Raw genomic sequence first — 12,799 nt, 5'->3', positions numbered from 1 at the left:
GGCACCTCATTTCTTCCCTCTGCCTGGTGACTCATCTCTGGGTGGGGGTTTTAATGTTAACGTTTCGGAGGCATTGGACCGTTCGGGCCCTCATTCCTCCCATCCCCGCGCTACCACCCTGCTCGAGTCTTTACTGACTGAAAATTCGCTGTACGACGCCTGCCGTCATGTTTGGCCTCAAGCCCGCGAGGGCACCTGCGTCACAGAGGCTCGGGGCTGCTAGTCACACATTGATCTTTGGATTACTTCCCCAGATGTCCTCACTTGGCTCACATCAGCTACCCATATGGCACACACTTTTTTGGATCACACTCCGGTTCAGGTCTCTCTCCGTCTCCCTCATTCCCCTCAGCGGGCATTTACATGGCGACTCCCCCCGAATGCTCTCCGCAACACAGTCTTTTGTGACGAGATCCAAACAGCAATCACCAACTATTTCGACCTAAATGTGGGCTCTGTGGACTCTGCTTCTGTCCTGTGGAAGGGTTTCAAAACAATGATTCGGGGCTAGTGCATCTCTAAACAGGCTGAGGTCCTTCGTTCCATCCTCACCACTTTGGACAAGCTGGAATTAAGGCTCTGGATGCCGCTCAGGCTGCCCACCCTGGGCCGGAGAATCTTGCGCTTCTATGACAAAAACACACTGCATTCTCTGAAGAGGCTGATAGAGAGCTCTCCTTCCTGGGCAGAGAGGCTTGAGCCCGCCGTTTTGGAGAGGGCGATCGGCCCGGAAAGACTTAGGCGAACCTTCTTCACCCACCCGCGCTGCGTCGTACATAATATACAATGAATCCTTTGATAATGGCCTCCTCCCTCAGTCCCTCCGTGAGGCGATGATTACGCTGCTACCTGCTACTCAAACCCGACAAACCAGCTGACAGTTGTGACTCATATCACCCCCTCTCCCTCAATAATATAGATAATAAAATCTTTGCTAAGTTGGTGGCCTACTGCCTTCTCCTCCTCATGCCCACCATTGCTCTCCCGGACCAGTCTGGCTTCATCCCTAGCCGTGCCACCTTGCATAATTTTAGGACGAATTTCTCGGTCCTCCACCAGATCAACCCCGGTCTTTCCACGGTGGCCGCCCTTCTCGATGACACTAAGGCATTCGACACACTTGAATGGTCATATTTATTTTTTCTCCTACCGCGCCTTGGTTTTAGTAATATATTCATACGAAAGATATCCCTTCTCTATACTCTCCCCTCGGCTCATCTCCGAATTAATGTTCAGATATCGGACCCCATCTTGATTCAATGCGGTACTCGGCAGGGGTGCCCTTTATCGCCCATGCTCTTCGCCATTGCAATGGAGCTCCTGGCGGCCAGACTCCGGTAGTATCACACTCCGAGGGGTATATGTTTTTCCTCGCGAGCTCTCCTGGTTTCCATGTACGCTGACGACGTTACACTGTACGCTGCCCATCCCCAAGACAATCTCAGCCCTCTGGTGCGTGAGATAATTCGCTTTGGTGGTTTGTCAGGCATACAGGTGAAATGGAGCAAGTCTGTGTTGTTCCCCCTCACTGATGCCACTGATGCCACTAAACCATTTCAGCCGGATTTTCCCTTTGTCTGGGTTTCTGGCCCCACCCGCTACCAGGGCATCTGGTTGAGTAGGGATTTGGATGACCTCTGGAGGTCTAACTTTGGGCGTGCGGTGGATTGGTTGGAGTCTAGGACCCCGCATTGGAGCGGCTCATCCTTCTCCTCACTGCTCATTCGTTTCGTAAAATTCGTTCCCTGATTATGGGTCCGATGTAGGTGGCCCAAATACCGGTCGGTAACGGTAACATTCGGTAAATTTCACCGTTACCGACTGGTATGTAGGCATTCGTGATGTAGGGAAGGATTCGGTATTAAGGAATCGGTAAATATCGATTCCTTAATACCGATTCCTAATTGGCCTTGCATTTAAGGAATCGGTAATACCGATTCCTTAAATGCAATGTAGAAAGCACATAAAATAGTGCTTTTGGGCCTAAAGGAATCGGTAATTACCACCAACTTCAAGTTGATGGTAATTACCGAATTCCTTTAAAAAAACACTTTCTTTCTTTTTTTTAGTGTTATATGGCACACATCCATATTTTAGAGCATGCACGTGTACCACATGTGCACACATGCACATTTCAGGGGTGCAACAGGGTGTCCTTTGGACACCCTGGCACCCTTGAAATACCTCCCGGTAGTACCGATTCGGTAATACCGAATCGGTAATACCGAATGTCTTCACATTCATTCCTATGGGCCTCCAAGCCCATAGGAATGAATGGGTAGGTATTCGTTATTCCCGAATCTCAATTACTAATTCGGTAATAACGAATATTAAGAATTCGGTACTTTTTACCGAATTCTTACCTACATCTGAAATACTGATTTCTAAATACCGAATCGGTAAAATTCAGTATTTAGAATTCGGTATTTCCCTATTACGTACATCGGGCCTTAAATCTCTAGTCTGGGCTGGTAAGCAGCCCAGAGTTGCATATGACATTCTTATTCTGCCCATGTCTATGGGTGGCATGGGTGCACCTAATTTTAAGCTTTATGCCTTGGGTGCCCAGGCTAGCTTTCTGCATTTTGGGATACTCCCTTCGCTGTATCAACCTCATGTGGCTTTGGAGACTGATATTGCATCCCCCTGGCCGTTGACTACTGCCCTGTTTGCCCCGGCGGTTCGTCCGCGGGTGGAGGTGGACACGATCGAGACTTTGCGCTGGACCGGTCTGCACCAACTCTCTAATGCCCCGCTGCTATCGGTAGACACCATGCAGATCGTGCGGCATCCTGCTTTTCCCTCATTCCAACCATCTGGTATGTCTAAACGTGCCTCACGCCTGGGCCTGTCGACACTGGCAGATCTCTACCCTGGTGGCTCGTTTTACTCCCTTTTCACCTCCTCTGGCCCGCTGGACACCATCTTATTTTATAAACTGCGTGCTACATGTAGGAAGTTGCAACCTACGTTTCCCCAGCCCCCGCCTACGATGCCTGCTCTAGATCTCATCTACACTTCCCCGGCCCCTCACAAAATCGTCACTAAATTATATGCCCTCACATTGTCATCCACTTCCATCTCAACAGATTCGGCATGTGTGGCTTGGGGTGAGGACTTGGGCATGGAAATCGCTCAGACTGACTGGCTTTACTGCTGTAATCAGACGAAAAAACTCAACTAATTACAGGCTTCGTCTTATCCATTTCAAATATCTTCACAGACTGTATCGCACTCCTGCCCAACTTCACAGACTTGGGCTCATTCCTAGTGATAGCTGCAGGCGGTGTGCCGCCCCTGCTGGGGATTTTGCACATCTTGCGTGGCTGTGCCCTAAGGTATCTGATTTCTGGCAAGCGGTATGCGCCGCCATCTCTGAGATGACCTCTGCATCGGTACAGCCCGATCCACCATTGTGTCTGCTAGGCTTCGTTAAATTCTGTCTGAATGCTTCTCGCCACCTGATTGCAATGCTGCTTGTTCTGGCAAGGCGTAGGGTGGCCATGTGCTGGGGGCGCAGACTGGCACCTCAATTCGCTCTCTGGCTTGAGGACGCCTCGAGGTGTCAGACTTTGCTTTCTGAATTCTGGGACTTACTTCCCGTGAGATCTCGGCCGATGGACATATGGGGTCCTTTAGTTACATATGTTCATACCCGCCTCCCCTCGAGCGGTGCTGCCTCCCCCGCGCTCCCCGCCGGCACCCCGCCCGCCGGTGCTGGTCAGTGACTGTCTCCCTTTATTTCTATGCTTTCCTTTCTCACTGTGTCTGCCCTTATCTTTATATTGTTTTCCCTTCCCCGTTCTGTACCTGCGTAGGTTGTGGTGCTCTAGCAGCCCCTCATGGTCTTCTATTTTTCGTATGCTGATAATGTCATTACATTTATGATATTTGGCTATAATCTCACAATGTAAGTTGCTCTGATTGATGCAAATGTATCCCGACTGTACTGAATTTGTCAAATAAAGGTTTTGAAAAAAAACATTAAAAAAAAATGTAAACGTCCTGCAGGGAATGGCTAGAACATGGGCTAGCATCAAACGGCTGACGGGTCTTAACTACTTCTCGAGCCTGGCCCCCCTCTGGGACTCTCCAAGTGCACCAGAGTACCTGATGGATGGACTAGCATTACCACTCAGAATGCCTGGGCTGAAGGTGTGGGGGGATTTGGCCCAGGAGGGCACACTTTTATCTTGGTCATCACTATACAACAGGGCGGAAAAGGGTTTGTCTAGGTTCAAATGCATCCAGCTGCAGAGTTGGTCTCATAATCTGAAAAAACCCTTAGGCATAGACCATACCCTAGAGGAACAGTTAGTGGCAAGACCGTCTAGGAGGAAGGAGGTCTCCTTTTTGTACCGGAGCATTGAGGAGGCTGTTAATGGGGGACATTAAATTGGCCGAAGAATTGTGGTGTGTCAGCTTACCAAATGATCTGTGGGAACATCTCTGGCAAACATCCTTCAATACCCTGTTTGCCACCGTAAAACCAGCTTGGCTCAGAAGGAACCACTTGTTCACGGTTCATTGGGCCTATCTATCTCCGTTAAGGCAGTCTAAAATGTCTGACGGGCCTCCAGTTAGTTGTAAAAAATGTGGTTTGATGTACATATGTTTAAGGAGTGCCCGGCCATAGCAGACTATTGGGAAAGAGTAGGCAATACCACTGCAGATATTCTAGGCCTTCCAATCCAAATAAATCTTACCCTGATCATTTTTGGAATATCCAGTGAAGTCATGGGCCCTTCCAGATCTTTCCTCTTCTATGCTATACTGTTGGCCAGGAGGGAAATATGTAAAAGATGGGTAGAATGTGCACCTCCTCTGCGCACTGAGTAGTTGTCCTTGTTGTTTGCGACATCTAGAATGGATTTGGGTAGAACCCAGAGCAGGAAAAAGAAAGCAATATGGGATTTCTTACTAAAATGGTCTAATGCTTAGTTTTGCGAGACTGGGAAGCCTCCTTTATTTAAAAGAAAGAAATGGGTCCTATGATTATGCCTCTTTGAAACTCTCCTGACTGTGTTGGGCATTCTCAGTTTCCTCTCACAACCAACATCAACAGTCGCCAGGGTCACCTGGACTGAATGTGAGAGTGACCATGCCCCTTATCTTGGGGTCAATGTCATCCTAGCCTGCTGTGGTACTGGTAGGCAGGGCGCTTCCTCCTAGTCCCCATCCAACAGCCGACGCTTTTCCAACATCGAGTAATGGTACGGGCGGCTTGTATGCCCACTGTGGTCTGAGGTGAATGAGGATTAAAAAATAATAATAAAATAACGCACGCTCATTGCGCGGGGACCCACAGGGTGCAAATTCTGGCAATATGGACAAGATAGACAAGTTACAGCCCAAACTGCAATTCGACCTGCGTAAAACCACCAGATCGAAAGAATCCATACCCACAGAGCAAGACTTCATCCCAGACAACCCTGATTCCGGATCAGATATAGATACGAAAGAAGCGTTCCACACCATCCAGCAGAGCCTATCAAAAATCAACAGCAAAATTGATGCACTGTCGTTTCGAATGAACAGTATGTCTGAAAGACTGGACAGGCATGGAGGCAGACTTGATGAGGTGGAACAGCGCATATCGGACATGAAGGATGTCACCAGAGCAGATGCGGAGACGGATAAGGAGAGAGAGAAGATCCTGCATACCCTGCAAGGGAAGGCTGAAGATCTCGAAGCAAGATCTCGACGTAATAACATCCGTATTTTGGGGGTACCAGAGTCATCCAATGTCGGCAACATGGAACAATACCTAGAGAAACTTCTGGTCAGCCTCTTGGGAAGAGACACCTTCTCTGAGATACTAGTGGTAGAGTGTGCGCATCGATCCCTGGCACCTAAGACCTATTAAAGCAAGACTCTTAAATTATAGGGACCGCGAAGCAGCCTTGCGTAAGGCCAGAGAACTGGGTGCTCTTCGGCATAAAGGTATGGAAATAACTTTGTTCCCCGACTTCACGATGCAGGTTCAAGAGGCACGATGACTCTTCCTCCCGGCAAAAAAGAAACTTCAAGATCTTAACTTGGAGTACAGTATGCTGTATCCCGCTAAGGTCAAAATTTATGGCAAAGTGTACCTTTTCACTGATCCTAAGGTAGTCCTACGATTCATTAAAGAGAAGGAACAGCATCTCAGATGTCAGGGTTTGCCGAGCTCCTCTTCTGCGCACTCGGAGAGCTCTTCAAATGTGCAGGAAGAATGAGACACAAAAGAGTGACCAGACGAGCAGATCCACGAATAGACGACGTATGGTAACGTTGAGAAGCCATAGAGAATGTACTGTGCCTATTACAATACAGGTCTAGTGGATACCAGCTGTAGCTATCGAAATGTCACAGTACAGACTGAACATGTATAAGAAGTCTCGTTGGTGCCTAGGGGCGTCCTGACCGAGACAGTTGCGGGCACATAAGGCGTATTGATTGTAGCTTGTTCTAGCTCGGAGAGAGAGTTGTTTAAGAGACTCATGCTGAGTACCATCTAGTACCACTAGTGGTGGTCGGAGTTTGACAAGATGCCCCCCCAGTGTATCAGACCTTTCATACTGTTTGTTTTGGGTCGGGTTTGTTATTCAAGATTTGGGAGGGGGGAGGAAGATCAGATAGCCACGACAGTTGGGGATTTTCAAAGCGTGGGAGAGAATGGTTGTTTTACTAAGTTGGATGAGTGTATTGTACTAAATATGCAGCTGAGGTCACATACAGCATATATCATTGGCAAGGGACATGGTCCAAGGCAGAAATCATCTAAGCCCAATGGTTACGGCGGGTAAGAGCACACAGATCCTACAGCTCATGACCTGGAATGTCCGCGGTCTCAATGACAACAGAAAGATCAGATGGGTGTGTGCCTATCTAAAACGGCATTCTGTGGCAATTGCTATTTTACAAGAGACACATCTTGCTCCAGAGCGTAGTGAGGCAGTGCATTGCAAACTACAGGGGGTATGCTACTCAGCAGATTTTATCTCGCATGCTAGAGGGGTCCTGATCTGGGTAGATAAAAAAGCAGGGATAGAAATGACAGGCACACTAAAGGATCCACAAGGTAGATTTGTTGTAGCCATATGCAAACAAGGTGACTTGAAATTTCTCCTAGTAGGTATCTACGCCTCCAACTATGACAATCCACATTTTTATACTTCCTTAGCGACCAAATTGGTACAGTGGAAAGGGATTCCACAGGTGGGGGGGGTGATTTTAATTGTATATTAAATCCAAGTATAGACAGATCTCAAGTCCTACCACGACTTCCAGCAGCGGCTGCAACAGCCATGCAATAAATAATGCATTCAGATGGCCTTATAGATATCTGGAGACATAGATCCCCCGATGTGAGAGGTTATACCCATTACTACTCTGTGCATGACACACTCAAATTGACTTTTGGATTTTGTCTGGGGGACTGAGTTCCAGAGTAGTGGCATGTACTCATCTGCCTCGAACTTACTCCGACCATTCTCCTGTTCAACTTGCCTTGAGGTACAGGGCACCACATAGCCCGGCGTTCACATTGCGTTTCCCACCGTATTCGCTGTTAGACACTGTTTTAAAAGATGGGTTAGCCACAGCTATAGAAAATATTCGAAAATATTGGGTCTGTGACACTTATTTACCACGGTGTGGGAAACATTTAAGGTGTTCGTCAGAGGAGTGGTAATATGCCTTCATTCATGTATGTTATGTTCCATCCGAGGTAGACTAGACACACTAGAACGTGAAATGGGTCATCTAGAACTGGATTAAAGGGAGGGGGGTGGATCTGCCCAAACCACCGCAAACCTCAAGCAGAAATTGGCTGAACACCTAGACACGGGCAACCAAGAAATCAAACACATGGGTAAATATGCATCACCACAATGCTATGGCGAGCGGGAGAGACCGGGCGCTACTCTAGCAGGGATATTGAGAGCTAAGAGGGTATTGGACGCTATGGTGGGTATGATAGATGAAGAGGGAAACACATTACACATGCCAGGAGAAATAGCGTCCCATTTTCGCACATATAACAAGTCATTGTTTACTCCCCAAATCACTTCAAGCAGAAGCGCTAGAGGAATATCTTGCATACATTAAAATTCCATTGCTAGTGATGGAGCATTGAGAACATCTCATGGCACCTTTAACGTCAGATGAAATACGAGAGGCACTAAGGGGGGTAGCGGCCAGGAAAGCTCCGGGTTCAGATCGGCTCACAGTTGCCTTTTAAAAAGAATTTCAAGATCTATTGATTCCCCACCTCAAGACGCTTTATGAGGAGATGGCGGAGGCAGGCGTTATGCCGCCCTCCTTGCTTGAAGCTGTAATCGTCGCGCTGTTAAAACCAGGAAAATCGCCAGCCAGTTGCTCCTCCTATAGGCCCTTATCTCTGCTTAATGTAGATGCTCAGCTTTACGCTAAAATCTTAGCCAATAGACTAGCTTTATTGCTCCCAGGTATTATCCGCCCAGAGCAGGCAGGGTTCATCCATAGTCGCAATCTATCTAAAAATCTGAGGACCCTATTTGGAGTAGTGCAGAGACTAAACCCCGAAATCAAGGCGGCGCCAGTCTTTCTAGATGCTGAAAAAGCCTTTGACTCGGTTAAGTAGGGCTTCATGTTCGCAGTAATATGCAAAATATGACTTAGAGACATTTATCTCCGTCTGGTATCAGTATTACATATATCACCTACAGACAGAGTGAGGATTGGAAATGAAGTTTCTCAATCCTTTAACAACACTCGGGGTACGCGCCAAGGCTGCCCTCTGTCTCCACTATTGTATGCGATTGTCGCGGAGCCACTGGCCTGCGCAGTCCGCGAGTATCACGCACACAGAGGGCTGAGATTCCTCGAGTACACACTGAACATTTCTGCCTATGCGGATGACGCGTTATTATATATATACATAACCCAGAGGTAAATTTATCTCCAATACTGCGTCAAGTTGTACAGTTTGGTGATCACTCAGGCTGCGAATAAATTGGGATAAGTCAATCATATTTCCTCCCACTCCCCGCACTGTAGAAACGGCCATGGAACTCCCATTGCACTGGACCACGGAGGCGGTTCGCTACCTGGGCATTCAATTCCACAAACATCCTGCGATAGTTCAGTTGGAAAATGATGGCAAAGCTACACAGAGACTCATAGATAACATAGACAAGTGGATAAAACTTCCATTCTCGCTGATGGGGAGAATCTCTATTATGAACATGGTTATATTACCACGTTTCCTCTCAGAACATACCCATATTGCTACCAAAACACCTGTTCAACTGCAGGCGCACCCAATTGATACGGTTAGCGTGTGCTGGTAAACAACCCCGCATACGATGGGAATCGCTTACTTTACCCTATGACTTGGGTGGTTTGGGGGCTCCCGGTTTGGAGAAATACTATGGGGCTGCGAACAGTGTATTTGCTCACAATTGGATACATGGTCCGCATGACCCGCCCTTCTTATACATGGAAAAAATGCGGTGGATCCTCTCACTCTTCCACAGACCCTCACCCAACCTGCCTCCAGGAAATTGCAAGTTTTTGACTCCATCGCTGTCACCGCACAAGCCTGGCAAACACTACTACACGTGCAAGCGGGAGCAACCTACTGAGAGCTCTTCTGTGCCCATTCTTTCAGAGTGAAAGTAGCATTGTTATTGGCTAAAACATGCCCCAGTTCTGAGACCTAGGGGGCAACCACTCAAATGACTCTACAAGCGTTATATATGTTTTATTCTCTGGATTCTAGAAGTATGCCAGTTTTTACCAAATTGTTTTATCAGACTCGGACTTTTCTTGAAGATTTGATTTTACTTCTTCCTAACATGTCTCCCCAAAAAAGTAGAGGTCTGTGCAGCGCTAGATAGCAGAGGATCGTTTCTACCTTGAAGATAACACAAAGTGCAAACGGGGCCTGTACGTGGGGCATTGCATGCTGTGTATGCTCTGTGTCATGAGAAATCACTCGTATAGCCCGGGCACTGCTCTTTCAATAAAGTTGCAGGCCAAGTTTCTCCTTCTGCAACATTTTCACTGCTGAATATGGGTAGTGGACTAAACAGTAAGTACAGTTTGTTTATTTATTCCATCTGTGCTTTTTGCTATTAAAAAAGGTTTTTGTGTTCATGTTGCATTGTTAAACATTTGTGTTGCTACATTTGCTATCTTGATTAGATTCTGATGTGTGTTGTCATGACCTTGTTGTAAAAAAACATGGGACTGCCTTTTTGCTATTTTTCAGTTTTAATTTCCCGATTGTTTTTTATTTCTCTTTTAAAACAACTCTATATGAATTGCAGAGCACAGATTATCATTAATAATACCAATATTGGGACATGTCAGGTCACTAGGGGCACGCGACAAGGATGTCCCCTGTCGCCAATTTTATTTGCGTTATTTATTGAACCGTTGGCGATTGCAATTAGGGATACAAGGACCGACACTGCCCCAGTAGTTGGAATGACAAATATAAAATTATACGCGGATGATATTGCTCTTTTTTTAGATTCCAAACCCTCAAGTCAATTGAAAATTTTAAAATTTTGCTCTGATTTCCAAAAATTAGGGGGCTATAAGATTAACGTCTACATTTGCTATCTTGATTAGATTCTGATGAGTGTGTTGTCATGACCTTATTGTAAAAAAACAGACGGTCTGATTTACAATTCTTTTTGCACACCTAAGGGGTTTTTGGGTGCACAGAAAAAACTTTGACCATTAATTCCACATCCTGAGTCCCAGAAAACTTATTTGAGCAGTTTTATAATTGCTAATTTGCCTTGCAGCAATGAAAAATCTTCCAGTAGAATAGGCTTTCCATTGCTGTAAATGTAGGTGGAGCATAACCTGGCATGTCAGGGAGGGCCGTCCTGCAACAGGAGGTAAGCATACACTTACTTCTAGGTTTGTGAGCATTCATATGCATACTTAGACAAGTAGTTTCCAACTCGGGGCATTTACGTCTAAAAATCGAGTATGAAGTTATTTGTTTGAGTGGGAAAGTCAAGGCAGCAGCCCCATACTTAATGGAAGCCTAGTGAAACAGGATTCTCATGAGGGAAAATTATGTTCCTTGTGGAGCAAATATTAAAGGTATTTTTGCAAATTAAATTTCCCTTGTGCATGAGTAAACGTGAATTGGACTATTCCTAGAAATGTACAACTATAGTACATATAGAGGAGTATGCCTGCTCTTCTCCATGAATCACTTAAAATCGTAAGTATGCTCCAAATGTAGGAGTAAACCCGCTGGACAATTGTTCAAATCATGCTTTTGAGAACTGGGTCTATATAGTAAACAACAAATATACATTCTGATCAAGTAGTGTCCCTCTCTGACAGTCTGTCATTCTTTTTTTCACAGACCCTTGCAGAAAACCATGGAGATGAAAACTGTTTGCCATGTGAGATGTATCCAGAAAAAGCTTATATAGACTTCATTGAGGATTTAACTCACTTCTTCCAAGAACTCCACACACAATCTGTAGCGTGTTAATACTCGCACCTGCCACCTGGAAAGATCTGAAGGTCACCAATTCCAGTCCAGTGAAGTCATAGTCCATTTTCAGCCTAGTACCTAAATCAAAGACCATTAAATTGGATAATAGTAGCATATGCTATTTACAGCAGTAAGAAATGACAGAGCACTGTGGAATGAAGCTCTATAGAAAAAAAGGATATTCTTGAGATCCAAACAGCATTTTCTTCATGGGTATCATCCATCTTTTACACTAAGCAGAAGGGTATCTGCCTCAGACTCCTCACCCACAGCCGGCTTACTGAACATCAGTGGAAGAACAGCTAGCCAACTAGAAGAGTGACTGCCTGTCAATTTTCAAGACGTGTGTTCTTCAAAGAGCCTGAGAGACAAATGACGAAATGCTTGCACATATTTTCAGCTGAGCATTCAAAGACTCATTCCTATAAATTTAGCTAAGTAGGAAATTAATGTTGTCAGTCTTTTATGGGAACAGATCTCTAATAAGATTCCCAGGTCAGTATCAAAATAAAGTCATATGCTAATAGCGTCAATTGCTTGAAATGTATGTAGTGGAGTTCAAATAATATATGTTTATCATAAATTACCATGCATCTATACTCATTCAATGTCTATATGGTTACACAAATGTGGTAACCTAACTGCACTATTATGCAATAAAAACATAGCTACCTGAGCTATAAGAATGAGGATTATAACACAAGTATGTCATGCATGCTTAGTCATCTCAGGGGCTGAGTGCCTGTCTAGCCTTTTGCATGCTATTTTAAAATTTCGCAATGGTTGACTCCGTGTTTTATTCTTTTGAAGTTGATAAAATGAGTACTCTGTTCAAGTGCATAATATTCAAATATCAGAGACAGTCACCAAGCAGCAGCGCACAAATCATACCGTTCCTGTTGCTCACAGCCCTCAATGCTCCAGTACCAATAACAGAGTCATCATTTTTATGTCTCTCCACTCTTGGTGATATAACATATGAATTTGATTTGATTTGATTTAAAATGTATAAAGTGCAACATGCTGTTATACGGTTTCTACAAATCTAGTAGCCCTGTGTATTTAAAACAGCAAAACCTCATACTATAGAGACTGAGTCTTATATAATCAGTTTATGTTTGTCTGGTTTTGCTAGCTCGGAGTACTGCATCTAAACTTCTAAACCTAAAGAGGTTTAGATGTTGTCAGTTACCTAGAAAATGATCACTGATTCCCAAGGAATCGTGGAAACAGATCGAACCCTTTCGTTTGTCACTTTTGCTTGCCCAAAGTATTACAAAGAAAATATACAATAATTGCGTTTTC

General features: G+C 45.3%; 1 protein-coding gene across 1 annotated transcript in view; it reads left to right on the top strand.

The window, feature by feature from the left end:
* The window catches only part of IL15 (interleukin 15), a 474,997-nt gene extending 462,960 nt beyond the window's left edge, over positions 1-12,037 (top strand). Inside the window, exon 7 of the mRNA XM_078676859.1 lies at positions 11,360-12,037. Within this exon, the coding sequence (XP_078532985.1) occupies positions 11,360-11,491 (132 nt within the window). The 3' untranslated portion in view covers positions 11,492-12,037. The remainder of the gene's footprint in view (positions 1-11,359) is intronic.
* The last annotated feature ends 762 nt before the right edge of the window (positions 12,038-12,799 follow it).

The sequence above is a fragment of the Lissotriton helveticus genome, chromosome 2_1 (genome assembly GCF_964261635.1).
Source record: "Lissotriton helveticus chromosome 2_1, aLisHel1.1, whole genome shotgun sequence".
Classification (NCBI taxonomy): Eukaryota; Metazoa; Chordata; class Amphibia; order Caudata; family Salamandridae; genus Lissotriton; species Lissotriton helveticus.
This window is presented reverse-complemented; position numbering and strand designations above follow the sequence as displayed.